Source organism: Pelophylax lessonae (assembly GCF_965119305.1).
Source record: "Pelophylax lessonae genome assembly, chromosome: 2".
Taxonomy (NCBI): Eukaryota; Metazoa; Chordata; class Amphibia; order Anura; family Ranidae; genus Pelophylax; species Pelophylax lessonae.
Genome location: NC_138769.1, coordinates 701,321,950 through 701,348,094, shown reverse-complemented (window position 1 = coordinate 701,348,094; position 26,145 = coordinate 701,321,950). Strand labels below are relative to the sequence as shown.

Genomic DNA, 26,145 nt, shown 5'->3' with positions numbered 1-26,145 from the left:
AAACCCGAGGGCAGAATCTAGGTGATATCTGTTGATGTTAAACCCCTGTTGCACAAAGACTGAGGCTTGCCTGGCCTGGAACATTGTTTATGGTGAGGACGATGTCCCACATCACTCTTCCCAACAGGGACTTGTAAGCCTTTCTCAGCAGATGGCTCAGAAATATCAGGTCTGACAGAAGGCTGTTCAACTTATCCAGTGTCACAATCAGGATATGCACCTTCCTGCATACCAGGAGCATCCAAAACAAATGTAGCACATCCTTCTGGATCTCTATTGGAGATAGGAACCACTCCTATGGGGCTGATGGGAGGTAGGTCCATCAGTCCTCCTTGCCCATTTTTGCTTACAGAAGGTAAAGTCACAGAATCTGGACAAAAAGCACAAGGCCTCAGTAAATTCTGATGCAGACACCTCCTTGTATTTTCAGAATTTTCTGCAATGACATTGTAGCCCCTGGTCCTAAACTGGGGCTATTATGTAATTTTAGTTTTTGGCTGGGCTATAGGTAGCTCAGACTGAGTGTATAGTTTTTTATTTGTATTTGGCTTAGTAGGGTTGTGCATTTCTCACTATCGCCGGTAGGTGTCACTAATACCATGTCAGCTTAAAGGTTCTGACACTGTGAATCTGGACTTTGTTCTGGATCTGAAGAGTCTGTAAGTGATCTGTTGTGATATTTGGGACCCTAACCCCCCCCCCCCCCCCTCAACCTCCTTGACATTAAAATTCTGAAAAAGACAAAAAGTGACTGGTGCCCAATTTTGTTTCAAGATTCTGCTTTATAACCATGGACAAAGCCCTGGGGTAAATGCTGGCTTGCTCCCTGCCTCTGGAGGTGCTGTCCTGCTTTTAGGGTACCAGGGAAGGCACTACAATATCTTACACAGGTGACTGAGAAAAGTTGTTTTTCAGTCTGGTAAAGGGCATAAGGACAGAGCTCCTAGCGGGGTTCAAATTTCCTACCCTGATTGTACTTGGAATTCTTCAGGAATACTATATCCCCTTGCCCAGGTGCAGTAAGTCCACAGCTATGTCATTTGCTAGATGATGTCGTTAATCCAACACTACCAGTTTAGCTCTTCCCAAGTGTTTTCAGTACTTCTGTACCCACTTGTTAGGCATCCGTTGGGACACAGGTTCAGGCATTTCCAGCAGCAGGTCCAAAGGCTCACACTGCCCAGTCACTTTATGTATCATGCTATTGTAGGTCCACATTGCATCACCCAACCAACAATCCCAGTGTCCTTGTTCCAGAGTTTGGATCATGCCCAGTAGGGTTCAACTGAAGTGCTCGCATGCACCATTCTCTTGTGCGTGGTAGAGGGTAGTGTGATTTTCTGATCCCACTCAGCCAACACAACTCTGTGAAGACTTCTGGCTCAAAATGAGGGCCTTGGTATGACCGGATCAATTTCAAGCACCTGTGTAGTTTCACTCCTTGCCTCCAGAAAAGTTTAGCCATGGTGACAGCTGTTTGATTGTAGGTGGGGACCACAACAGCAAACTTTGAAAAATGATCCATGAATACTGAACCATTTTGACACTCTGGTCTTAAGTCAATAATCCAAATGGCTCAGCCACAGACCTCTCCAAAGGAATGATGTGCTGTACTTACCCTTTGTGGAGTCCACAGTTCTGACACTCCTGAAAGGCTCCATGTACCTAGCCGGCTAACCCCAGGTAGTATAAGTACAACACAGCATAAGCCTCCACATGATGTGCACAAAATGCCTATATGTGTTGTGTAGGATTTAACAGACCCCTAGAGCGGTGGACTGCAGTATCACCAATTGGTAGATGTCCCTCTCCTTCGTGGAAATGCGGGTTCAACAGTAAAACACTGCATCCCACACCCTGAGTCGGTTGCACTGTTGGAGCAGTTGTTACTCCCGCTGGCTTTGGAAACTTTGGGAAAGAAGATGGTGTAATGTGGAAGAGGCAAGCGGGCAGGGGTTAGCAACTGACAATTGACAAAAGACAAAGGGAGGGGGGGAATCCTGATACCTTTGAGAAACACATTTTTTATAGGGTAGGCAACCATCCTGGAAAGAATACGGGGGGGGGGGTGGCTGACAACTTGGCAAAAGAGACAGAGTAGAAAGGAAAAATTACCTCTTTTTGTGGCCTAAAACGTCTTGGTTCTTCAGCTTTCCACAAAATAGGGGTCTACCCAGTTAAGGGGGTCACTGGGCTTAGGTAGTCAGGTAGTCTATGGAAGAAATGAAGACAGTCCAAAGAGTGATATCACAAAGTCCATATAATCATGTAGCACCCTCCTAGGTAAGTGCTAGGACAAACTATAAAGGGGGCCCTGCCTGCTTATCAGGGGGATCTGATTGTTCAGCTAGGCTGTCATGTGTTTCCAGGTGTGCCTGTTAAGCTTGGGGAGTCTCCCCACTGTGTCCAACAAGGGCTCTTATTGGACAGTGGAGGAAACCTGACCAATAGCACACCAGGGCTTGTATCTATCCCAGAGGGCAGAATGTGCCGCAATGCATCCTGGGATGGGGTATAAGTCTGAGGGGAGCACATGACGGGATGTATTTGGCGGGAAGCAGAGTCCCAGGAGGAGAGTGACAGCTGTCTCTCCTCCTGTCAGCGTAAGGAAAGTGTCCTGGGCAGTCAGCCTGAGGACGGAAGGTTGAGATGGTCTGCAGAGAGGGATCCAGTGTGCTGAGGACCAAGCAGAGCTGCTGGGGCAGGAGTTTCCAGGAAAGCAGTGTCGTGAGTACTGTAAACTGCCCAGGGGTCTGCCTAGGATAGGGGACCACTCTGGAAGGTCAGAGGGATCCAGGAGAAGTCAGTGTAAAGAGGGTGCCTTGAAGCGTTGAGAGTTGCAGCAGTGTTCACAAGTACCTACCTCGGCCAGGAGGGACAAAGGAAGCAGTACAGAGGACTTTGTGTCACCTGGTAGTGTCAAAGTCAGTTCAGAGTTAACAGACGGCAAGTCAGTGTTAACCAGCGCCAACCGGCGTTGACCGGCATCCAGCCAGCATCAAGTCAGCGCCAGGAGGCTTTTTCGCAGTGTCCCATTCTTTTGTGAATAGTTGAGCCAGAGGAGTATCCCACTCATCCCTTCTCCCATCCAAGTTCCTTAATAAATATTAAAACCCAAGATGCTGGACTGTTTACTGTCTCAGTGCTCACATTTGGAGAACATGCCTAAATGTGCTGTTGTCACTAGCAGTAACCATGGCGGACCCACATCCAGCAAAACGGTGCACTCTTCATCCCCCGAATGATGTGTAATCCCACGTGACAAAAGGGCCTCCACCTCATAAATTGACTTCTTACCAAATATTATTGACCTCCTATCACGGAAGGTCTCTCTCACCTGTGACTATAGCCCAGCCTAGGGCACTCGTCCAGGACGACGGGAAATTGTGACAAAATGCGTCGGGAGGACTGGCGTGCTGATGTCACCGCTTTTGCGCAAATCCCGGAAGAATGGGCTGTTGTGTATAACCAACCGGCTTTTTATTCTATGTGTGTTTTCAAGTGTCTTATGTACTGAAAGTGCAATTTTAATGTACCCATTAAACGTTATAAAGGATTTAACCACTTAGCGCAAACTGACGTATATTTACGTCGGCAGACTTTGCAGGGTTATACCGGGATGATGCCTCTAGCTAGAGGCATCATCCCGGTACCGTGGTTTACAGCCAACGTTCGGCTTTCCGTCCGTTATGACCGATGGGGCCCGGGAGCCGCTCGATCGTTACCCGGGTGCGCTGGAGGGGACGACCCCCCCCCCCCCTCCTGCCGCCTTCCGTGACTTTCAACGGGCCTCCTGTCCCACCGGGAGACCCGAGCACCCAGCCGGCACATCCGCTGGATGGAGTCCCGATCAAAGCCGAAAACGGATTTGATCGGGCCTCCGATGACGTAACCCGGAGGCGGCGTCCACTTCCGGGTTACTGTGCTGCAAAAGGCGGCAAATTTTAAAAACGGCTGTATGCAAAAACGCAGTTTTTGGTGTTTTGCATACATGGAAGTGTAGTGGAGGGGTCGAGGGTCTTTTAGACCCTCGACCCCTCCATAAAGAGCACCTGTCACTGCATATTGGTGTCACAAGGGATGTTTACATTGCTTGTGACAGCAATAAAAGTGATCAGATTTTTTTTTTTTTTTAAAAAAACCTGTAATAAAGTAAAATAATAAATAAAATAAATAGGAAAAAAAATAAATTTTAGCCGCCGCCGTCACCGTTAGCTCGCGCACAAAAAAAACGTATACGGAAGTCGAGCCGCGAATGAAATCGCTGTTCAAACCACACATGTGAGGTATCGCCGCGATCGCCAGAGTGTGAGCAATAATTTAAAAAAAAGAGCTACACTATAACTCTAAACTGGTAACCGTTACAAAAATTTAAAGCGTCGCCTATTGAGATTTCTATTGACCGTAGTTTGTCGCCATTCCACCGGCAATTTTAAACCGTAACATGTTGGGTATCTATTTACTCGGCGTGACATCATCTTTCACAATATACAAAAATTGGCTAACTTTACTGTTTTTTAAATGCAGTGAAATGTGATTTCTCAAAATTTTTCCAAAAAAATGGCGTTTTAAAGACCGCTGCGCAAATACCGCGTGACAAAAAATATTGCAATGACCGTCATTTGATTCTCCAGAGTCTTTGCTAAAATAATATATATAATGTTTGGGGGTTCTAAGTAGTTTTCTAGGAAAAAATACTGATTTTAACTTGAACAAAAAGTTGGAAGCTTTTTTTCTTTTAGGGTTATCTATGACGAGTCTCCTCAAGAGTGGCGGGTATCGTTTTCTTCAACCTAAGTCCCCTTGATTGAACAGAGGCCTAGGCTGGTCTATAGCCACAGGCGAGAGAGACCTTCTGTGATAGGAGGTCAATAATATTTGGTAAGCAGCCAATTTATGAGGCGGAGGTCCATTTTTCAAGTAAGATCACAAATCATTCGGGTGATGAAGAGTTCACCTTGTGATTATATGAACTTTGTGATATCACTCTTTGGACTGTCTTCATTTCTTTCTATGTTTTAAGCGCAACTCTATTTGGATTACAATTTATATGCTGTGTGTGTCTCACAGAAGAGTTGCTGCTGTTGTTTGCACCCTGGACAACTGGGTAGACTTGGAAAAAAAGGCAGTATGGTCAAGGAGGACTTCACAGTGAGGTCTTGTTCACATTTGCAATTTTTAGATGCATTGCAATGTGCTACAAAAAGTCCCATTTGTTGCATCTTTGATACGGACTCCATTACACAGAGTTCAATGGTAAAACACACACCACACCTATAGCATGCAGATTTGAATGAGGCCTGAAGATTACCAGCACTCCAAATGTGAAAAGTCTCTGCTAATGGACAAGTGCTAGATATGCTCTCACATTGCCATCTAGTGGCTACTTTTGGATATGTGGCTACAAAACGGCAAATGTGCTCTAGTCTAGACGACCAATGTTTCTCAACCTTTTTTCCGTCAGGGCGCTCTTGAAAAGTATTTTTAGTCTTGAGGCACCCCTGTCCAAGGCTTGGTTCACGTTAATGTGTGTCGCGGAAAACGTGAGAAATTGCGCTCTTTTCTGACACACAGACAAATTCTTTGCTCTTTTAGGGTACCATTAATTCTTAATGGTACCCCACACGTTGGCAAACAGGGGGTGCTTTTGGTGCGGCCCAATTTAAAAAAAAAAGGGTCGTGGACTTCTTTCCCTGCATTTCTGCAGGTAGGGAATCCCGTTGAAATGAATGGGCTGCCCTACATGCAGCAAGCAGCCACACAGATGTGAACCAACCACATGGTTGAGCTGTTTTTACCACCCCAACTCCTCCCCCTTTAGCTGCAAAGGCAGCAGCTGGGGGTGTACACATGCTGTGGCTGCAGCTGGAGGTATACCCAGGGTGAATGGGGATGCATTGCAACCACCCCGCAACTGTGTGCATTGCACGGTTGCGGTGTGGTAATGCTGCATTTACAGGCTTAAAACAGGTGGTGAGGAGGCAACATCTTGCTTCTTTACCACCCGTTAAATGCTTCTAAAAAGCGATCTGAGTATGGATTGCTTTTCAGAGTAGCAGCAGTCCTTGCTGCTATCACCAACAAGCCCTACAAAAGCAGTTCTAATGGTACAGGAATAGGGGGGTCAGGATTAAAACACACACGTACCCCCAACACATGTTCAAACACACATACAGACGTTTGTACACACATATACGTACGCACATGTACATACGTACACACACACACACACACGCGAACACATGTACACATACATACACAGGTACACACACACACACACACACACACACATATATATATATACACAGACACACACACATACACATATATACACACACATATATATATACACACACACATACAGTATCTCTCTAAACAGCTAGCAACAAAAGTGAGTACACCCCTAAGTGACAATGTCCAAGTTGGGCCCAATTAGCCATTTTCCCTCCCCGGTGTCATGTGACTTGTTAGTGTTACAAGATCTCAGGTGTGAATGGGGAGCAGATTTGTTAAATTTGATGTTATCGCTCTCACTCTCTCATACTGGTTACTGGAAGTTCAACATGGCACCTCATGGCAAAGAACTCTCTGAGGATCTGAAAAAGGAATTTGCTCTACATAAAGATGACCTAGGCTATAAGAAGATTGCCAAGAACCTGAAACTGAGCTGCAGCACGATGGCCAAGACCATACAGTGGTTTAACAGGACAGGTTCCACTCAGAACAGACCTTGCCATGGTCAACCAAAGAAGTTGAGGTCACATGCTCAGCGTCATATCCAGAGGTTGTCTTTGGGAAATAGACGTATAAGTGTTGCCAGCATTGCTGCAGAGGTTGAAGAGGTGGGGGGTCAGCCTGTCAGTGCTCAGACCATACACTGTACACTGCATCAAATTGGTCTGCATGGCGGTCATCCCAGAAGAAAGCCTCTTCTAAAGATGATGCACAAGAAAGCCCGCAAACAGTTTGCTGAAGACAAACAGACTACGGACATGGATTACTGGAACCATGTCCTGTGGTCTGAGGAGACCAAGGTAAACTTATTTGGTTCAGATGGTGTCAGGCGTGTGGGGGCAACCAGGTGAGGAGTACAAAGACAAGTGTCTTGCCTACAGTCAAGCATGGTGGTGGGAGTGTCATGGTCTTGGGCTGCATGAGTGCTGCCAGCACTGGGGAGCTACAGTTCATTGAGGGAACCACGAATGCCAACATGTACTGTGACATACTGGAGCATGATCCCCTCCATTTTGAAGACTGGGCCACAGGGCAGTATTCCAACATGATAACGACCCCAAACACATCTCCAAGAAGACCACTGCCTTGCTAAAGAAGCTGAGGGTAAAGGTGATGGACTGGCCAAGCATGTCTCCAGACCTAAACCCTATTGAGCATCTGTGGGACATCCACCAGCTCTGTGATGTCATCATGGAGGAGTAGAATAGGACTCCAATGGCAACCTGTGAAGCTTTGGTGAACTCCATGCCCAAGAGGGTTAAGACAGTGCTGGAAAATAATAGTGGCCACACCAAATATTGACACTTTGGGCACAATTTGGACATGGTCACTTAGGGGTGTTTGCTGCCAGCGGTTTAGACATTAATGGCTGTGTGTTGAGTTATTTTGAGGGGACAGCAAATTTACACTGTTATACAAGCTGTACACTCACTACTTTACATTGTAGCAAAGTGTCATTTCTCCAGTATTGTCACATGAAAAGATATAATAAAATATTTACAAAAATGTGAGGGGTGTTCCCACTTTTGTGAGATACCGTATATGTGTTACACCATCGAATAATGGAACCCCCTGCAGAACTCAGATGGCACCCCAGTTGAGAAAGGCTTACATATGAATGTGTTTCATATCTTTGAAGATTATAATTTCCCCAAATGTAGGTTGGCCAAATCTGCACCCACAAATTCAGGCAAATCAGAAATGTGCAACTTTTTTAAAGAAAGATCTGATATTTACTTATCCTTGTCTACAAGGATTAGTTAAGGAGAAAGAACACTTTTTTTCTATCTTTTATTTCCAATGTTGAGCTTACAAATGACACAACACAGTCCTCTGCACAACAGGTTCTGCGCAGAGAACAATGTAACATACTAATAGACAACACTCAGGTTTACACTCCATAGTCCAGCCATGGCAGTGTCGAAAAGTAGAAAATATGGCACATTGATCCAAAAAGCACACAGTTAAGAAGTGTTCTACACATACATTAAAAAATAATAACACACATTATAAATTCATAATATAATAAAAAATACAACATTAAATTACAGACTGTAATGTTCTAAGTGCCTATAAGGATGAACATGTTAGGAGGGCATTTATAAAAAACCACTGCATATCATAAGAAAAAGTATCCTGGGAAAATACTGCAACTTATGGCGTCTATGTATAAAAATTAGTTGGACAAATGTCACAAGCATTCACAAAATTCTAGCCGTAATTTGTTAACCACTTATGGACCGCCCACCGCGTATTTACGTCGGTATTTTGATGGCTACCATAACCCCGGTATTTTTTTTAAACGGCGAGCGGTCCGCTTTAACATAAGAATTACATTTTGAGTGTCACCATAGGATGGACACTAAGGTACACCTGTGCCTCGACCTATTGTATAAGGAAACTAGAGTGGTATTCTTTTGAAGACGTCAGAATGATGAAACGCGTTGGGAGGAGCTAGACAAGCGTCATCTAGGTCACACCCGGAAGTCGATGGTTGGCCATACTCTTGGTGATCACCGAAGGAACGCTGTCCAGAGCTTGTATTAATGCTTTTACTTTTCCACATTTGGTGAGTGCATACCCTATTTTTTGAATAAAATTTATTGAACATACTGCACTATGGGCCTGTTCCCTTTTGGTGTCTCCCCTAATTTATGAGGTCGCTGGTCCATCGAGTCACCTTGAGAGGATCGAGCTCTCACATGAGCCATTAAAGAGCCTATTTTTTTCATCATGAAAAAAAAAATGACTTTTTTTTTTTTAGTGTAGATGTGAGATGTGAGGTCTTTTTGACCCCAGATCACACATTAAAGAGGTCCTGTCATGCTTTCTATTTCTATTATAAGGGATGTTTACATTCCTTGTAACAGAAATAAAAGTGATCAAAATTTAGTTTTTTTTAAAAAAACAGTGTATAAATAAATGATAAAATAAATAAGAAAAAAAAAAATTAAAGTGCCCCGTCCCCGTTAGCTCACACGCAGAAGGGAACGCATACGCAAGTCGCCCCCACATATGTAAACGGGGGTTCAAAACACACATGTGAGGTATCACCGCGATCGTTAGAATAACAGCAATAATTTGAGCCCTAGACCTCCTCTGTAACTCTAAACTGGTAACCTGTAGAAATGTTTAAAATGTCCCCTATGGGGATTTTTAAGTACCAATGTGTGTCACCATTCCATGAGTGTGCGCAATTTTGAAGCATGACATGTTGGGTATCTATTTACTTGGCGTTACAATATCTTTCACATTATAGAAAAAAAATGGGCAAAATTTACTGTTTTCTTATTTTTAAATTTAAAAAAATTAATTGTTTCCAAAGAAATTGCATTTGTAAGACCGCTGCGCAAATATGGTGTGAGAAAAAATATTGCAACGATCTCCATTTTATTCTCTAGGGTCTCTGCTAAAAAAAAATATATATATATATATATATACATATAATGTTTGGGGGTTCTAAGTAATTTTCGAGCAAGAAAAAATAAACTGATTTTAACTTGTAAACAAGTGTCAGAAAAAGGCCTGGTCCAGAAGTGGTTAAGTATTTTAAATTCCTTTGATCATCAGCTCCATCTAGTGGCCATAATATGGTATTTGCCTGATTAAGGTATTTCAGGAAATCAGGTTGGGGTGGGAAAAAGAATTCAGAGGGCATAGGATATAATAGGGAGGGATAGGATAGGGGATAGGATATAATAGGATATAATTGTTTCGTTTTCTTGTTTGGGAATCTTTATGTATATAAAAAAATGTATATGAATAATAAAATAAAGTTTAAATAAAAAAAAAAAAGATTACATGCAGCTTGTTCATTCTGTGGCTGACTCTCTTTTTAGGAACTTGAACAAAAATAAATAAAAAAGTGTGGAAAACCACCACTGTTTCTTTCAGAATTCCAATATACTTAATATCCACTCCTGGTGTTGCAATGACTCTCCTGGCTACTTATACAATAGTGGATTCAGCCTGTTAGAGTCTCTTCAATATTTGTTGTCATAGTACAGTTGCTTGATCCAATTCTTTGCCACTGGATCGCACAATTTTCTGGTTTTAATAAATGCCCAACCTTACAATGCGATAGACAATACCACACATCACAAATAATTTCTATATAAAATAATAGTACGACAAAAAGGTGTACATGAAACACCTGTCTATAATCTGCACATGAGTACATACCAAAATCGATGCACCTATCGGCTTATGAAACATTGACTATCAATGAAAATAAAATGTACAGTTTTAGTAAGTCCGTAAACCAGAGGTCACTGAGTTTTTGGCACGGGGGGGAGGCTTTTTTAGAGAACACGCTATGGTTCTGGTCTGTGTAAGATGGTAACACAGCCGTGATAGCTGGTACAGCGTTGTAGAGGGGGCTCCGCGGTAACTTGTCCCGATTTCGGGTCATACACAAAAGCTTTTTCAGTTCCTTCTCCGTTTTCATCCCGTCCACCCAGGATGTAAATCTTCCCACCGCAAACGGTCACTCCACAGCTCTCCTACAAATGAGGATTTTTGTTTTAATTACAGAATTTAAAATCTGATAACATCTGATTTTTGTTTACAAATGCTTAAAAACACCTTTTAGTCTAAGGAAAAATGCTGCTCCAGGCTCTCCTACTGCAGTGCTCTGTGTCTGCAGAGCTGAGTAATGGCCACACCCTTCATTAAAAGTATTCTATTGCAGAGGAAGATAGGTGGGTGAGTCTGACCTGGTCTGTTAAAGCGTAACTCCACTTTTGCTGAGAAAAAAAAGCATTCCTCTCTGGGTGATCCCTGTACATTGCAAGGATTATACCAAAGATTCCTACCTTTTGTTATTCTGAAGAAATCACTGTTTGTTCATCTGTGCTGAGTGGGTCTAATTCAGGGGAGGACTGGGGCAGGGGGCAGGGGGGCAATTGCCCCCTAGACTGCTCTGATGCCCCATAATAAGGCTGCACTGCTTCTGCCAAAGACATGCCTAAAGGATTCCTGGTGAAGAGAAGTGAAAAGTCCCTGCCACTGACCTACTTAGTGTGGGTTGAAGAGAAGAACAGAGCGCAGGCCTCCCCCCTCAGCATGGATGGTGTAAACGGTGTCTAAGCAGAGGCTGGTTCTATACCCTACTGGAGACTCTCCTCCCCCAGCCAGCCCCGACCAAGCTGTCCCAACTCCCTCCAACTACCCCCTTCTGGCCAGGTCAGGAACCCGATTTTGGCCGGTGAGTAGAGAGTACCTGGAGCGGAGCTTCAGCCTGGAATGGGGGTCAGGAGGAGGCCGGGAAGAGAGAGAGTTGGAGGGGGGCTGAGTCGCTGCACCATGGGCCTCTGGCTTGTACTTGCCCCCTGGGCTGAAAGTTGCCAGTCAGCCCCTGGTCAAATGGGAGTGGTTTCATAATTACAGTATCTATCAGCTGTGGCAGCTGCAAAGCTCTAATGAGAAAAGCTGCTGGGCCTGCATCCCTTTAGATGTGCTGCTATTGGGAGTATCTCACTAAAAATGACATTTTTGTTGCAGGGGATGCCAGAAATCTGACTTGTATCTTAGTGCAAACTTCTGGCAAAATTGGTGAGCCAATCACACAAGCAGGAAATTATGTTTCTGGGGGTGTGGCCAGTATACATTCTGTGTACAGAACACCTCCAGGTAGCCATATTGCATTGCAATTTCAGAAAATTACAACAGCTGCAGATTGAAAAGGAAAGGGAATTTTTAATAACATTCAATTACAATATGATTTGTGTTGCAATTGTATACGCTATATTGGTTTCTCTTTATTTGCAATTTTTTTTCCCCACGAAAGTGGAGTTACCTTTTAAGCCTGGTACACAATATAATTTTTTTTTTTTTTTTTTAAACCTAGCGGCCCTAACTGAAAAAAAAAAAAAAACGGACATATCGCTGTACTAACACAAACGATGTTAGTATAGCGATCTTCCCAGCTGTGGTATTGTGTTCTGACAGGGGAACTGCCATTGGCCTAAGCACTGATTGGCTGCTGTCTTTTCAAGCATGCTCTTTGACGACCTCACGACTGGCTTCAGTTTGGCAGGCAGCTGTGCACACGGGACGAAAGTCGTCCGGTTTCTACTGTAACGGCTGATTTTGGTGGATATTTGGCCTGTGTGTATGGGGATTTACTATGTGCTGATTACTGAGTACACTGGGTCTGCCTCTGGTACCTAATGAACTGTGCATTCATATTAAATATAAAAAATATAATAAAAATATAAAAACAAAACTACTGTAACAGGACGGGATAAGACTAAAAACATGGCATTTGCTAGTACAATGTCTACTTGACTGAATTTCCCTGTGCCTTCCTTAGTTTAGGGACCCCTCACTTCCTGTCACAGTGACCACTGATACTACTATGGAAAAGAGGAGAAATCTCCCTAAGGCTACGTTCACATGTGGGCGCAGCGGATCACGGGCAGAATCACCGCGATTCTGCCCGCGATACGGAAATCATTGCAGTGCGATGCCAGTGATTTGCAATGGCACCCCAAATGCTGTGCGATGTTGCCGCGATTCCCGCCTGCCGGTAAAATCGCGCAAACAGAATCGCAGGACGCATGACGCACAAAAGAAGCTTTTGTACCTTTTTTGGGCATCATGCGCCCGAGATTCTGTTTGCGCGATGTTACCGCGATTCGGTAGGCGAAAATCACGGCAACATCGCATAGCGTTTGGGGTGCCATTGCAAATCATGGGCATCGCACAGGCGTGCCGCGATTTGCAATGATTCTCAGTTCGCGGGCAGAATCGCGGTGATTCTGCCCTGATCCGCTGCGCCCATATGTGAACGAAGCCTTAAGGGGACACAGCAATGAAAATCTGATGGGGGCGCTAACCTTTCCCCCTCTATTTAAAATAGTGTTTTTATTGCTATGTGTGTCTACATCAGAGAGATTTCTCTTCAGTTCCTGTTTAAGTAATTCATTTTTTTGGGACAGGAAGTGAAGAGAAATTCCCCCAAAAGGGGTCAACAAACAACAATAAAACCTGACTTCATATCATAAAGTGAAAATATATCTCAACTAGCCGCGCACATCACCCGTCACTAAGTGATTAAATAAATATAATAAATAAATCCATAAACAACTCAAATAAATGAATCAATAAAAAGTGATGATGAATAAACAGGGATTGATCAAATGTGCACAAAAGCAAAAGTGCAATAAAAAGTCCACATTCAATCCACTGTAAGTGTCCATTCACACTACCACGACTTGTCAGGCGACTTGTCAGCCTGACAAGTCGCGGTTCGTCGCGGTCCATTGTGTGCTACAGGACCGGTTCTAATAGGAGCGACACAAGCCGCGCCGACTTAGAAAAAGGTTCCTGTACTACTTCGGGGCGACTTCAGAGCGACTTGCATAGACCCGTGCTGAATATTGGGTCACCGCAAAATCCACCACCTCCGTGATTCCACTCCCATCAGCTGGCAACTCACCCCATAATGTTGCCCCCCATTTTCATGGCTAGGGCTAAATGCGCAATTCGAACCACCGTTGTATTCAGGGGAATCCTCCTTGGATTATTTACTTAGGTCAACTCTTCCTCTCCCATCTCTCAGACTGTATGCATTGTAGAGAAATTCATTCTGAACAGAGGCACCAATCAATGCCTCAATCCCTGTTTATTCATCATCACTTTTTATTGATTCATTTATTTGAGTTGTTTATGGATTTATTTATTTTATTTATTTAATCACTTATTGATGGGTGATGTGCGCGGCTAGTTGAGATATATTTTCACTTTATGATATTTGGTTAATTTGTTAAGCTGCAGCATAAACATATATATTTTATTGTGACTATTTATTTAATCACACTTATACACAGTTTGTTTATTCCCTTTAAGCGCGAGAGATTCTTCTATCTTAATTAAATCCTGACTGTTTCAGTTTCTAGTTATTCTGTTTTTTTTTTTTTTGGGGGGGGGGGGGGGTTGGTTTTTTTATTACTCTTTTACAATTTTATTTATTTTTTATTATTTTTTAAAAAATTATTATTTTTTTTTTTTCAATGTTTTTAGGAGCCCCATTGGGGTCTTTGGTGAAATAGCAGACCCCTGATGTCTCACTTTTGAAACAGAGAAAGAGATTAAGGACAGCTGCACTGGACAGTGAATGAATGGGAAGTGCTCTGTGCTGAGTGGCATTAACTGCATAAACATCTACTATGCTTCAGTTCACTATGCTTCATCGGTACCGATCATTCTCTGTGTTCATTCAGAAAAGGAAGGGGCCAGTAAATTACAAATTTATTGCCCCTTTCCCTGTTTTCCATCCTGAAACGACCCCCCCCCCTTTCCCCGTAGAAGCTGGCGCAGGAGGAGGGAAGCCGGCACCGGGGGGGCACTGTGGGCTTAAACAGCAGGGGGAATCTGCGCTGCACACCCCGATACACCTGGCACACCACTTGTGCATGCCTATGTATGTATAACATGCTGATGCCTGAAATTATTCATTAAATAAATGACAGATGGTACACTTACCAGAGGGCCGGGCAGAGAGGCAGCTTCACTCCATTCATCTGTTTTTGGGTTGTATCTGAAAATTGTGCTCAACAGACCGCCAACAACGTAAATCATTCCATCCAACTCAGCAGCACTGATACACCTCTGGGAGAAGGGCGATGGAGACTTGTAAGTCCACTTGTCTTCTTCTGGATCATAGCACTGGACCTGGAAGGAAATAAAGAGTACAACTTGGTTAAAAAATATTTCCAAGTATATATTACAAGGATCCAGGGCTGCCATCAGGGGGGGACAGCCCATACACATGTAGGGGGCCCGGGCATCCTGAGGGGCCCAGCTATCCGGCAGGGTCAGGAGATGGCAGGGGTGGGAGGAGCACCTGCTCTTGGTGCATTCTTTTCATGTGGGTGCAGAGGCGCTGCGAGGCCCTGGGGGAATGTTGGTGGTAAAGCCTGGGGGGGCCCAGGCCTAAAGCTTTGTAAGGGGCCCCAAACTTTCTGATGGCTGCCCTGCAAGGATCTGACTACATTTTTCTAAATTCCTACATGGTGTTGATCTGGAGGAAAGGACACCAAGCTAAGGAAGAGCAGCTGCTCGCATGTTTTAAGCATTCCCTTGGGAAACATATGCATGTAATGAAGGTTTGTCTTGGTCACGGGACCAAAAGTGACAAGAAATCCAAAATTTTACAACTGTTCTCAGAAGAGTTGAGGGAATCTCTTCCAATGGGAATACCTGCCATGTTGGAGAGGATTGACCTCATTGATATATGTGAGCTTACTATCCAAGTCCATACAAAACTGGTTTTATCTGGACATTGTCAACCAATGTTTGCTCATGCTTGGAGTGGTGAACCTGGTCTCCTTTGCACTGATCTTCGTACCTTGTCTGTGTTCCCATAGTCCTCTACTGCTCCTCCAATGACATAGAGCTTGTTCATGCAAGTCACCACCCCTGCGGAGCTCACAGCCTCCAACATGGGAGTTCCTTGGATCCAGGTGTTAGTGAACATGTTGTAGCGTTCAACCGTAGACAACCTTTTCGTTCCATCAAAGCCACCAGCAGCGTAGATCTAGGAAATGAAAGTGGTATACATTCATTGGTTGCTACATAGAAAATATATTTGTCCTTTTGGGCAAGCAACACATTTAGAAAGCAATTGCTAAATATACATTTTTATCTCTCCAGAAGTGTTTCTAAGCTGTTCTGTGTCAAGTTTCCTGTTATCTGAATGACAGTTTAAAGTGCCTATTTCTACACACTGAAAACTTTATCTGCATCCTAATCTCTAGAGACGTCTTCTTCCCTTGCTTGTGCAACACAGATGATCATCCGAGAGGGAAAGAGACTTGTGAAAGTTTGCTATTTGCTGTGGAGGTTTTCTTTTCTTTTATAAACTAAAGAGTTTTATCTATGGTTTTTTTTTTTTTTTTTTTACCCAATTTTCTTTTTTTTTTTTACCACGTCTGTCTTGGGTGACCTACATCAACATGAGGACATCAGGGGTCTATTTATAAAACATTTGTTGAACGAATGTCACAAGCATTCGTATAGGCTGCATAAAAAAGGGCACTTTCAGACATGAGAGGGAGGTAAAAACTGGCATCTGAGCCACGGTCTTGCCACCCACCCAAATTGTAACAATACTGGCCGCAGCATTTTTAACTTGGGGTGGATGGTTTGACAGATAGCCCACCCTGTCAAACGCGCCCATTGAGTTCAATGCAACTGCAGACCAGATGCTTCCATATACTATGTCTTGTAGTGTATTGAGTATATAACTCCTTCCTGCTTGCCCTGGTGTCCCTTTAACCACTTTACGACCGCCCACCGCAGACGTACTGCAGCAGGCAGCCGCTCCCAGGCAAATCGCTGTACATGTACGGCGCTCGCTCTCGGGAGGCTAGGGGGTGAGCGTGTGCTGCCGCCGGCCCGCTCCCGCCCCCGCTCCTCAGCGGGGAAGCCGATGCACGGGTCAGGCGGCTCCCATTCCCATTCCTATTGTAAACACAGCCGACCGTTCTTCTCCCAGCAATGTTCATAGAGCCCATGTGATCCTTCTATATAGGATCACAGGTCTCTATGGTCATTTCAGAAGCCACGCCCCCCCCCCAAGTTAGAATCATTCCCCTGGGCTCACATTTAACCCCTTGATCACCCACAGTGTTAACCCCTTTCCTGCCAGTGTCATTATTACAGTAACAGTGCATATTTATAGCACTGATTACTGTAGTAATGTCACTGGTACCCCCAAAAGTGTCAAAAATGTCAGTCAGGAGTCCGATCTGTCCGCCGCAATGTCGCAGTCCCGCAAAAAAATCGCAGATCACCGCCATTACTCGTAAAAAAAAAAAAAAAACAATAAAAATGACATAAATCTTTCCCGTAGTTAGTAGACGCAAAAACTTTTGCGCAAACCAATCAAAATACGCTTATTTACCAAAAATATGTAGCAGAAAACAAATTGGCCTTTAAAAATTCAGATTTTTAAATTTTTTTTTTTTTTGGGGAATGTTATATAGCAGAATGTGAAAAACATTGATTTTTTTTTAGAATTGTTGCTCTTTTTTTGTTTATAGTATATAGTATATAAAAATCGCACAGGTGATCAAATACCACCAAAAGAAAGCTCTATGTGTGGGAAAAAAAGGACATACATTTAATTGGGTACAGCTTCGCATGACCGTGCAGTTGTCAGTTAAATTCACGCAGTGCCAAGTTGAAAAAATTGGCCTGGTCATTAATGGGGCAAATCTTAAAGTGGTTAAGTATGAATGGGCCCTTGCGGAGATTTCATAGGAAGCAGTGATGCTAAATTTGCTAATTGTTGGTAGTCCATGTGTGTGGTGAATAGGGAAGGCTATCATAGTCAATGCCTTGTGCTTCCTCACCCCTGCATGGTAGAGTTCTTACTATCTAAAAACATTTTTAAAACATTACCTACCTCTCCATTCAGAATGGCCATTTTGTGCCTCCATCGGCCCTTTGCTAAGGAGGCAATTCTGATCCATGCATTAAGCTGAGTGTTAAACATCCAAACATCACTGCTGTTAATATGTCCACCTGAAGAAGGACAAGGATGGAGATCACATGATTTGGAACAACATTATTTCTTATTTTCTACCTATGATAGGGAAGGGTTTTCAGCCCCTGTTGGGGTATTACTGCTGTCTGTGTCCCTGCTGGGATTTGTGACCAATATGATGGGAAATTCTAAATTGTGCATATGTAAAAATGAGAATGAGCACTTACCTGAGATGTATATATTATTCTTCAATGTACAGGCAGCAAATTCAGACTTGGTATATCCTGGCATGCTGGCAAGAAGTTTCCACTGCCCACTCCTTGGATAGTAACATTCAGTAAAGGGTAATTTTAAAAGTCCCTTTTTATCACAACCACCGATAATGACGATGGCTTCCGACAAGTCTGCAAATCTGCAAGAAAAAATAGTATGCTTGTATTGCTCCTCTATTATTTACAAATTGCTCCTCTAACTAAACACTAGGGGATGAGCAAAATGAAGAGATTTCATTTCCTCCATGATTATGGTGAAAATCAATAAATTTCAACAACAACATTCCCCCCCCCCGCCACTTTCCCGGGTCTCCTGTCTCACTTGGAAACTCGAGCGACCAGCCGGCAAATAAAGCTGAATTTGGCGGGAAGGGATTAAATGGTTTCTGTGGTTTTAAAAACCTCCTCTTAACTACCCTAAATCTGTTCTTATTAGCCTCAAAAGTATTTGTTTTTTTATTTGCAGATGTAGAACCCTCCTAGGTAGGTGCTAGGTTGGTAAAAGCTTAGCACTTCTATCTGCTTATCAGGGGAGCCTGATTGATAGTTCTGCCTCTTGCATGTGTCCAGGGTGTGATTCATCTGTGCTGAGGGAGTGTCCCCACTAAATCCAATGGCAGAGCCTGTTGGACAGTGGAGGAAACCCAACCAGTGACACACAGGCTTTTGTGGCTGTCCCAGTGGATTGGCACAACAGTGGTGCATTCTGGGATAGGTCATAAAAGCCGGGGGGACACATGACAGGGTGTCTTTGGGCAGGAAGCCATGTCCCAGGAGGAGGGTGACGGCTGTTTCTCCTCCTGTCAGCAAGGAAGGTGGTCACAGGCGGTCGGCCTAGTGGACCAAGTGTGTGATGCTGAGCCAGGAGGTCCAGGATACTGACGGGTGGAGCTGAAGGAAGAGCAACCCAGGGAAAAACAGTGTCCGTGAGTACCGGGAAGCTTGCCAGGGGTCTGCCCAGGAAGGGGACCACTCCAGTGGAGAGTCAGTGGACAAGGGCTAACATGCAAGGGAAGTGAGAAAGGGGATGCAAGGTTAGGACCCTGAAGAGGAATTAATTCAGGATCATATGTATCTTCTACTTCACTTCGTGGCAGGGTGAAGCAGCAGCCTTGCCGCACACACTACAGTCAGTTGTCCTCAGAAATTGTGCATAGTTAAAGTTGGAGTATCCCACTCATCCCTTGTCCCTTGTCCCATCCAAGTTCTAAAATAAAAACACAAAAAGCCAAATCCCCTAGACAGTTCATTGTCTGAGCCAAGTCTTAATAGTGATACGTTTTATAGACTGTTGCTATGGGTAACCCAGGGGAATCCACACTCAGAAGCTCCCTAGGGGGCAGTGCTACACAGAAAAAAAACATAAGTGGAAAAAAGTAGCAAGCAAATTTACAAAAAAAAAGGAAAAAAAATACAAATTCCTCTACCACCTTCCTAAGAAAAACAGCCTCTAAATGAAATAGAAATGTATAGTTTTTTGTTTGTTTTTCTGGAAATGTTGCAATCTGAACAATTGAAGGTTTATTCTTGATAATATCACAGTGAAATCACTCATCCATACTGAGCATACTGGTCAGAGTTACCAATAACTGTAGTTCTGTGCAACCTGTTCAGCAATGACATTAGACTAAGCACAAGATACCACAGGAGCTCTGACTCGGGAGCACAGCTCTCCTCTGTATCATGTGAAGTGGTATGTATATCCTTGTAACCAGCAGTGCTGTATTTTGGCCTAGGCCAACAAGGCCCAGGCCTAGGGCGGCACTATACAGGGGGGCAGCAGAAAAGCCGCCCCCTTCGACCTGAGACACTATTGGCCACTGGTTGCTCTCTCACGCCCCCTCTCTTTCTCTCTCTCACTCACCGCCTCTCACCCACCCCCCTCTCTCTCTCCCTCTCTCACCCCTCCTCTCTCTCACCTCTTTCTTTCTTTCTCTCTCATCCCCCCTCTCATCCCTATCTCTCACTCCCTCCTCTCGCTCTCATCCCCCCCTCTCTCTCATCCCTCTCTCATCCCCCCTCCTCTCTCTCTCACCTCTCTCTTTCTCTCTCATCCTCCTCTCTCTCTCTCCTATCCCCCCTCTCTCTCTCTCTCTCCTATCCCCCTCTCTCTCTCTCATCCCCCCTCTCTCTCTCATCCCCCACACTCTCGCTCTCTCTCTCACCTCCCCTCTCTCTCCCCCCTCCTCTCTCTCTCCCCCCTCTCTCTCTCTCATCCTCCTCTGTCACCCCCCCATCCCCCTACTCTCTCTCACCCCCTCTCTGTCTTTCATCCCCCCCTCTCTCTCAGCCCCCCTCTCTCTCTCTCACCCCCCTCTCTCTCATCCCCCCTCTCTTTGGTGTCCCCCTCTCTCTCTTTCATCCCCCCCTGTCTCTCCCTCCCTCACCCACCCACCCCCCCTCTCTCTCTCTCAACCCCCCTCTCATGAGATCTCAGGGGTTCATGCTGGGACTTGTAGTCCTTCAATTTTGAAGGGAGTCACATCCGTTAAAAAAGGAGTGGGGCAAATTTACATAGGAGGGGGCACCCAATTTTAGTCTTGCCTAGGGCAGCACAAAACCAAAATACACTCCTGGTAACCAGCAGTGCTTTTGGGTAACGTTAGTGCCAGCCACCAGCTTCGTAATAAAGTGCTGGTGGTAAAAGCCCAGTTACCATAGAGTATTTCAGGGCTCCCTGTAAGCAGAAATGACAATAATGTTGAGGAAGCCTCAAAAACATTTACATCTATGGAGCCTAGTTTGGGTTTCAGTAACCTAAAGACAGGTTGAAAGGCAAATGGCAAAAAGCAAAGTTCTATATTTCTCTACCTTCTTGGCCTTGCTCTGAATGAGGTGACTGGATTCCCAAGGATGTGGAACATCCGAGCCTCGTGCAACAAAGGAAAGCACTCTGGACAGCTCTGGATGACCTTATCTGTTTCCACCTTCTCCATGAAATAAGCAGGGTCCAGCAATGGCAGTCTCACATGTTCCAGAAGATCCTTCAAAGCTTTAGTTCCGGTGGTTTTATTTTCTTTGACCCATCTCATGACAGCTTCAAAGACAATTTCCTCTTTGCCCACCACCAGGTCCTCGTTGGACAAATACTCAATCAATTCCTCTTTGCTCAGTTGCAGGAACTCCTCGTGACAGGAGACCTCCTCGAAACCTTCCAGCACCAGTTTTTTGCTTTTCTCAGAGAGAGAAGGGATTGAGAACAAGTCTGCAAACTTCATTATGCCAACACAGTTAGAAGGGTCCAGTTGGCTGTCCAAAAATTTTACACACTCATCTTTTAAACTAGAGATGTGGAGGAGATCTGAGGCCTGCAAGAGGTCTTCCACGTTGTCTTCTTGTATCGTTGGGTTCCCACCATACATGAAGTCCAACAAGAAGCCCATAATTCTTGCTGATATTTTTTGAATGTTGATAACACTGAGATTGCTCTCCTTGAGGCTTCCTCCAAACATGGCTCTGAAATAAGAACTGTTGGCTGACAAGATGCCTCGATGGCAGGGAAATGTCTGATCTTCTATTTGGAGAACCACATCCGTAAAAATTCCGCATTGTCTGTAAATGTTTAGACTCTGTAAGATCTCCCTGGCATGGCATGTCCCGCCACAAGGCCATGTCTGTTGTCTCACCATTCTCAGCTCCGGGAAGGAGTTTTCAAGACTGATTGATTCTGATTCTGGTTCCTCTTTTGAAGTCTTTTCCATCCTGCATTAAACAAGACAATGATTAAAGATAAGTCATAACATTTTAAAAAACATTGTTAAAAAAATTACTAGATCCAGGGGACAGGTTCCCATGTACTGCATATAAATCCAAAAAGAAAGGAAGAGGCACGGGTAAAATTGTGAACTTGAGAAAAAGTGTGAATGCCCAAAATGGGTTCAATCTATTTTCCCTGTGCCTGCGTGGGTTTCCTCCGAGTACTCCAGTTTCCTCCCACACTCCAAAGACATACTGGTAGGTTAATTGGCTCCTGTCTAAATCTGCCCTAGTATGTGTATGTATGAATGTGAGTAAGGGACCTTAGATTGTAAGCTCCTTGAGGGTAGGGACTGATGTGAATGTACAATATATATGTAAAGAGCTGCGTGAGGCCCCGTTCACATAGGGGCGATCCGACTTGGGGTGGCGACCTCCGAGGTCTATGGCGGTCGCCTCCGGGTCGCCCCAAAGAAGCTCCGGACCCTTTTTCTAAGTCGGAGCGACTTGTGTCGCTCCTATTCGAACGGGTCCGCAGCTTCCCTATGGAAGGCGACCTACGACGACCTGTGAGGCGACCAGGTCGCCTCACAGGTCGCCTTAGTGTGAACGGGGACTAAATTGACGGCGCTATATAAGTACCTGAAAATAAATAAATAAAAATAAATAAATAAAACATAAAGCCCCCATTCACACTGGGGCGACGCTACTTCGCACCGCGACCTCCGAGGTCGCGGTGCGAGCAGCGCGCCGCTACCTCGGAGCGGCCGCCACGGACTTCGTAACATTGAAGTCTATGGCGGTCGCCTCCTGGTCGCCCCAAAGAAGCTCCGGACCCTTTTTCTGAGTCGGAGCGACTTGTGTCGCTCCTATCAGAACGGGTCCGCAGCTTCCCTATGGGAGGCGACCTGCGGCGACCTGTGAGGCGACCAGGTTGCCTCACAGGTCGCCCCAGTGTGAACGGGGGCAAAAGCTAGAGTATCAATTCCTCATGGTTTCTTTTTGGACTTGTATGCAGTACATGAGCCTGCCCACTGGATATAGTTACATTTTTACAATTTAAGAAATCTTTTTTTTTTTACTTTTTTCCTGCAATGGAATAAAGCAATAGCAGGGTGAACTACAGAATGAACGGAGCCCATTTGTCGATACAAAAGTGTTCACCCCATCCTCTCATGCTATTAGAATCTGGATCGGACACTTGTCGGTGACTTGTGTTTTTTTTTTCTTACATTGTATTTCTTACAACTAGCTTGGTGGGCATGTCAATTGGATATCAAACAATCTTTTGGTTTTAAGCCCCGTACACACGAGTAGAAATTCGGCCGGGAAATTTCGTCCGACGACCGATCTGCCGATTTTCGGCTTGTTAGTATGGTGCTTCCGACAACCGACTCCGACTTTTCGGCCGAAAAAATACTGGTGTGCAGTCTATATAATTTTTGTCGACCGTCAAAAAACGTCCGATTTTCATCTCATTAGTACAGATTTCGATGGGGAAAAATCTTATGAGCAAGACTATGCATGCTCAGAGATGAAAGAACACAAAGAAAGCAATCCAACACATGACATCACTTCTGAAGTAGAATTCTGTCGTGTGGGAAAATTAGTGTGCAGTCTAGAGCACATTCCAACCAACAAAACACCACTCTGGACAAAAGACGGACGACCGGTCGGCGGAAATTCGTTGCATGTGTACGAGGCTTTACTTTTTTGCCATTTGCTTTACAAACCCATCCTAAAAGGATAATTTTGCACCATCATTTTTTGTGGCTCATGACTGTCCCCTTCCCCCCACCTTCCTTAAAACCGCAGGGCTTTGTTAATTCATGTGCAGCACATCTGCAGAGGCGATCAGGACCTTGGCTCGGCGAAGATGGAGAAATTGTACGTTAGTAAGCCAACTCACATCTGCACACCGGCTCTACAAATTGTATTCACCACATGACATGAAAATATTTACTTTCAGATAAGCAGCCACTTAGACGGCTGGCTAATTTTAGGCTCTAGTAGCCTACCCACAATCCCCTACAAGGCCCATGTGCTGACAAATTGCAGTGGGCATGTATCAGCAGCAATTAGGGTAGCACAGACTGTGGCAGGGGGAATGCTTGATGTTCATTTTTAATGCGCCTTCTCAATTTATGAGCAATACCACCATCAAAATAGTGGATCTCCATAAAGGGACTCTGGGTCGCTCTGCTCAATATTTTAATTTGTGCCCACTTTTAGAACGCACATTAAAGAGTAAAAGTGGCCATTGATGATTTGTTTTTGTTTTTTTGATCAACCAGTGAGTGGGTTTATCATATTCAGATGGTGATGCCTTGTGTTCTCATTAGAAACGCTGCAATGTCAGCATCCCTTTAGAACAATGGTCCCCAAAGTGGGGTCTGTGGGCTGCATGCGGCCCTTTGCTAGCCGTTATGTGGACATTTGGGCACTATTCTTCCCCCTGAGACAGGGCACTATTCCTCCAACTGAAAACATTACTGGGACAGAAATCACCCTGAGGAAGACACGTGGCCCTGTGTCGACACGTGTAGGGGAGGGGCTAGGATGGTGAAGGCAGTCGGCTCATACACGGTTTAGGAGTCTGATCACTCCAACGGCTGTGCAGCTTTGGAGACTTTGATTTTAACATTGTTGGATAAAGTTTGGTATGCTGAAAGCACCTTAAATATGGGAGTACTCATTGGCATATGTGTGAGCAGAGCATCTGTGAGATCTACATCGTACTAATTGAACCCAGGATGGTACAAAGGCGCATTCTGACCTAACGTAATTGTGGGGTCACATCTTATGGGGTAAGCCTTCAATCAGGAGGGGGGAGTACGAGTAAGCTGGCAGATCACTGTTTGCTATTGGAGCACCTAATTGGATTAAGGACATTGATCACAATTATATCGAAATAATCACTGCATATGGGAATTTATGAACTATGGACTACACAATACCTGTATTACATGTTTGAAACATTTAACATAAGACACTGTACACAATATATTTTATTTTAATGTTTTGTTGTTTATGCCTACACATTAATGGGAATGAAGCGCGACACCTATATGTTTTGAATTAATGGGACTATTCCTCCCACTGACACAAAAGGAAAGGCATAATTTTTTACCACTGATACCAAGGATAAGGCACTATTCCTCCCATTGTTACCAATGATGGGGCACTATTCCTCTTATTGTTACTAATGATGGGGCACTATTCTTTTCCTCCCACTGACACCAATGATGGAGCACTATTCCTTCCACTGATACCAATGACAGGGCACTATACCCCCCACTGATACCAATGATGGGGCACTATTCCTGCCGCTGTTACAAATAATGGGGCACTATTCCTCCCATTGATACCAAGGATGAGGCCCGATTCCTCCCATTGATTTGAATGATGAGCACTATTCCTCCCATTGATACCAATGATGTGGCACTATTCCTTCCACTGATACCAATGATGGGGCACTATTCCTCCAAATGAAACCAATGACAGGGCACTATACATCCCACTGATATCAATGATGGGGCACTATTCTTCCCACTGATACCAATATTGAGACACTATTCCTCCAACTAATACCAATGATGGGACACTATTCCTCCAACTAATACCAATGATGGGGCACTATTCCTTCCACTGATACCAATGACAGATCACTATACCTCCCACTGATATCAATGACGGGGCACTATTCCTCCCACTGATTCCAAAGACGAGGCACTATTCTTCCCACTAATTCCAATGATGGGGCTCTATTCCTCCTACTGATACCAAATGATGGGGCACTATTCCTCTCTCTGATACCATTGATTGAGTACTATCACTTCCACTGATACCAATGAAGGTACACTATTCCACCAACTGATTCCAATGATGGGGCACTATTCCTCCCATTGATACCAATGATGGGACACTATTCATCCCACTGATACCAATGATGATACACTATTCTTCCCACTGTTTCCAATGATAGGGCACTATACCTCCTGCTGATACCATTGATGCAGTACTATTACTTCCATTGATTCCAGTGATAGTGTACTATTCTTCCCACTGATAGCAACGATGGGGCACTACATTGTACCTACAACTGACACCTATAATGAGGCCTTAAACCTCCCACTGATACCAATGATGGGACATTATTCCTCTTCCTATTGACCACAGACACTGGGTCATTTGTTCACTACTACTGACCACGAAAGCCTGAGGCATTGTTACTCCCTCTGATGCTGGGACATTTTCTTCCCCCACTGTCTAAAATCCAGCCCCCAAGTCCGAAGCTAGTTTTCACCAGGGGGAGCGTGTGACAGGGTGACAACACAGGAGCACAACTGGGAGAAAGCTGTGGAGCTTTGTCAACTTTTTCATCCTTTTTTCCATTTCAGTGCTGCTGATTTCCTGCAGCCTTTTTCAGCCACTTCAGAGCAGCTTCCT

General features: G+C 44.5%; 1 protein-coding gene across 1 annotated transcript in view; it reads right to left on the bottom strand.

Annotated features, from left to right (window-relative positions):
• Positions 1-10,126: 10,126 nt before the first annotated feature.
• The window catches only part of LOC309547776 (kelch-like protein 35), a 30,636-nt gene continuing 14,617 nt past the window's right edge, over positions 10,127-26,145 (bottom strand). The window contains exons 2-7 of the mRNA XM_082247765.1: positions 20,812-21,702; positions 17,956-18,140; positions 17,648-17,766; positions 15,587-15,775; positions 14,722-14,910; positions 10,127-10,736 (exon numbers count right to left, since the gene is read on the bottom strand). Of these exons, the coding sequence (XP_082103891.1) occupies positions 10,548-10,736; positions 14,722-14,910; positions 15,587-15,775; positions 17,648-17,766; positions 17,956-18,140; positions 20,812-21,702 (1,762 nt within the window). The 3' untranslated portion in view covers positions 10,127-10,547. The remainder of the gene's footprint in view (positions 10,737-14,721; positions 14,911-15,586; positions 15,776-17,647; positions 17,767-17,955; positions 18,141-20,811; positions 21,703-26,145) is intronic.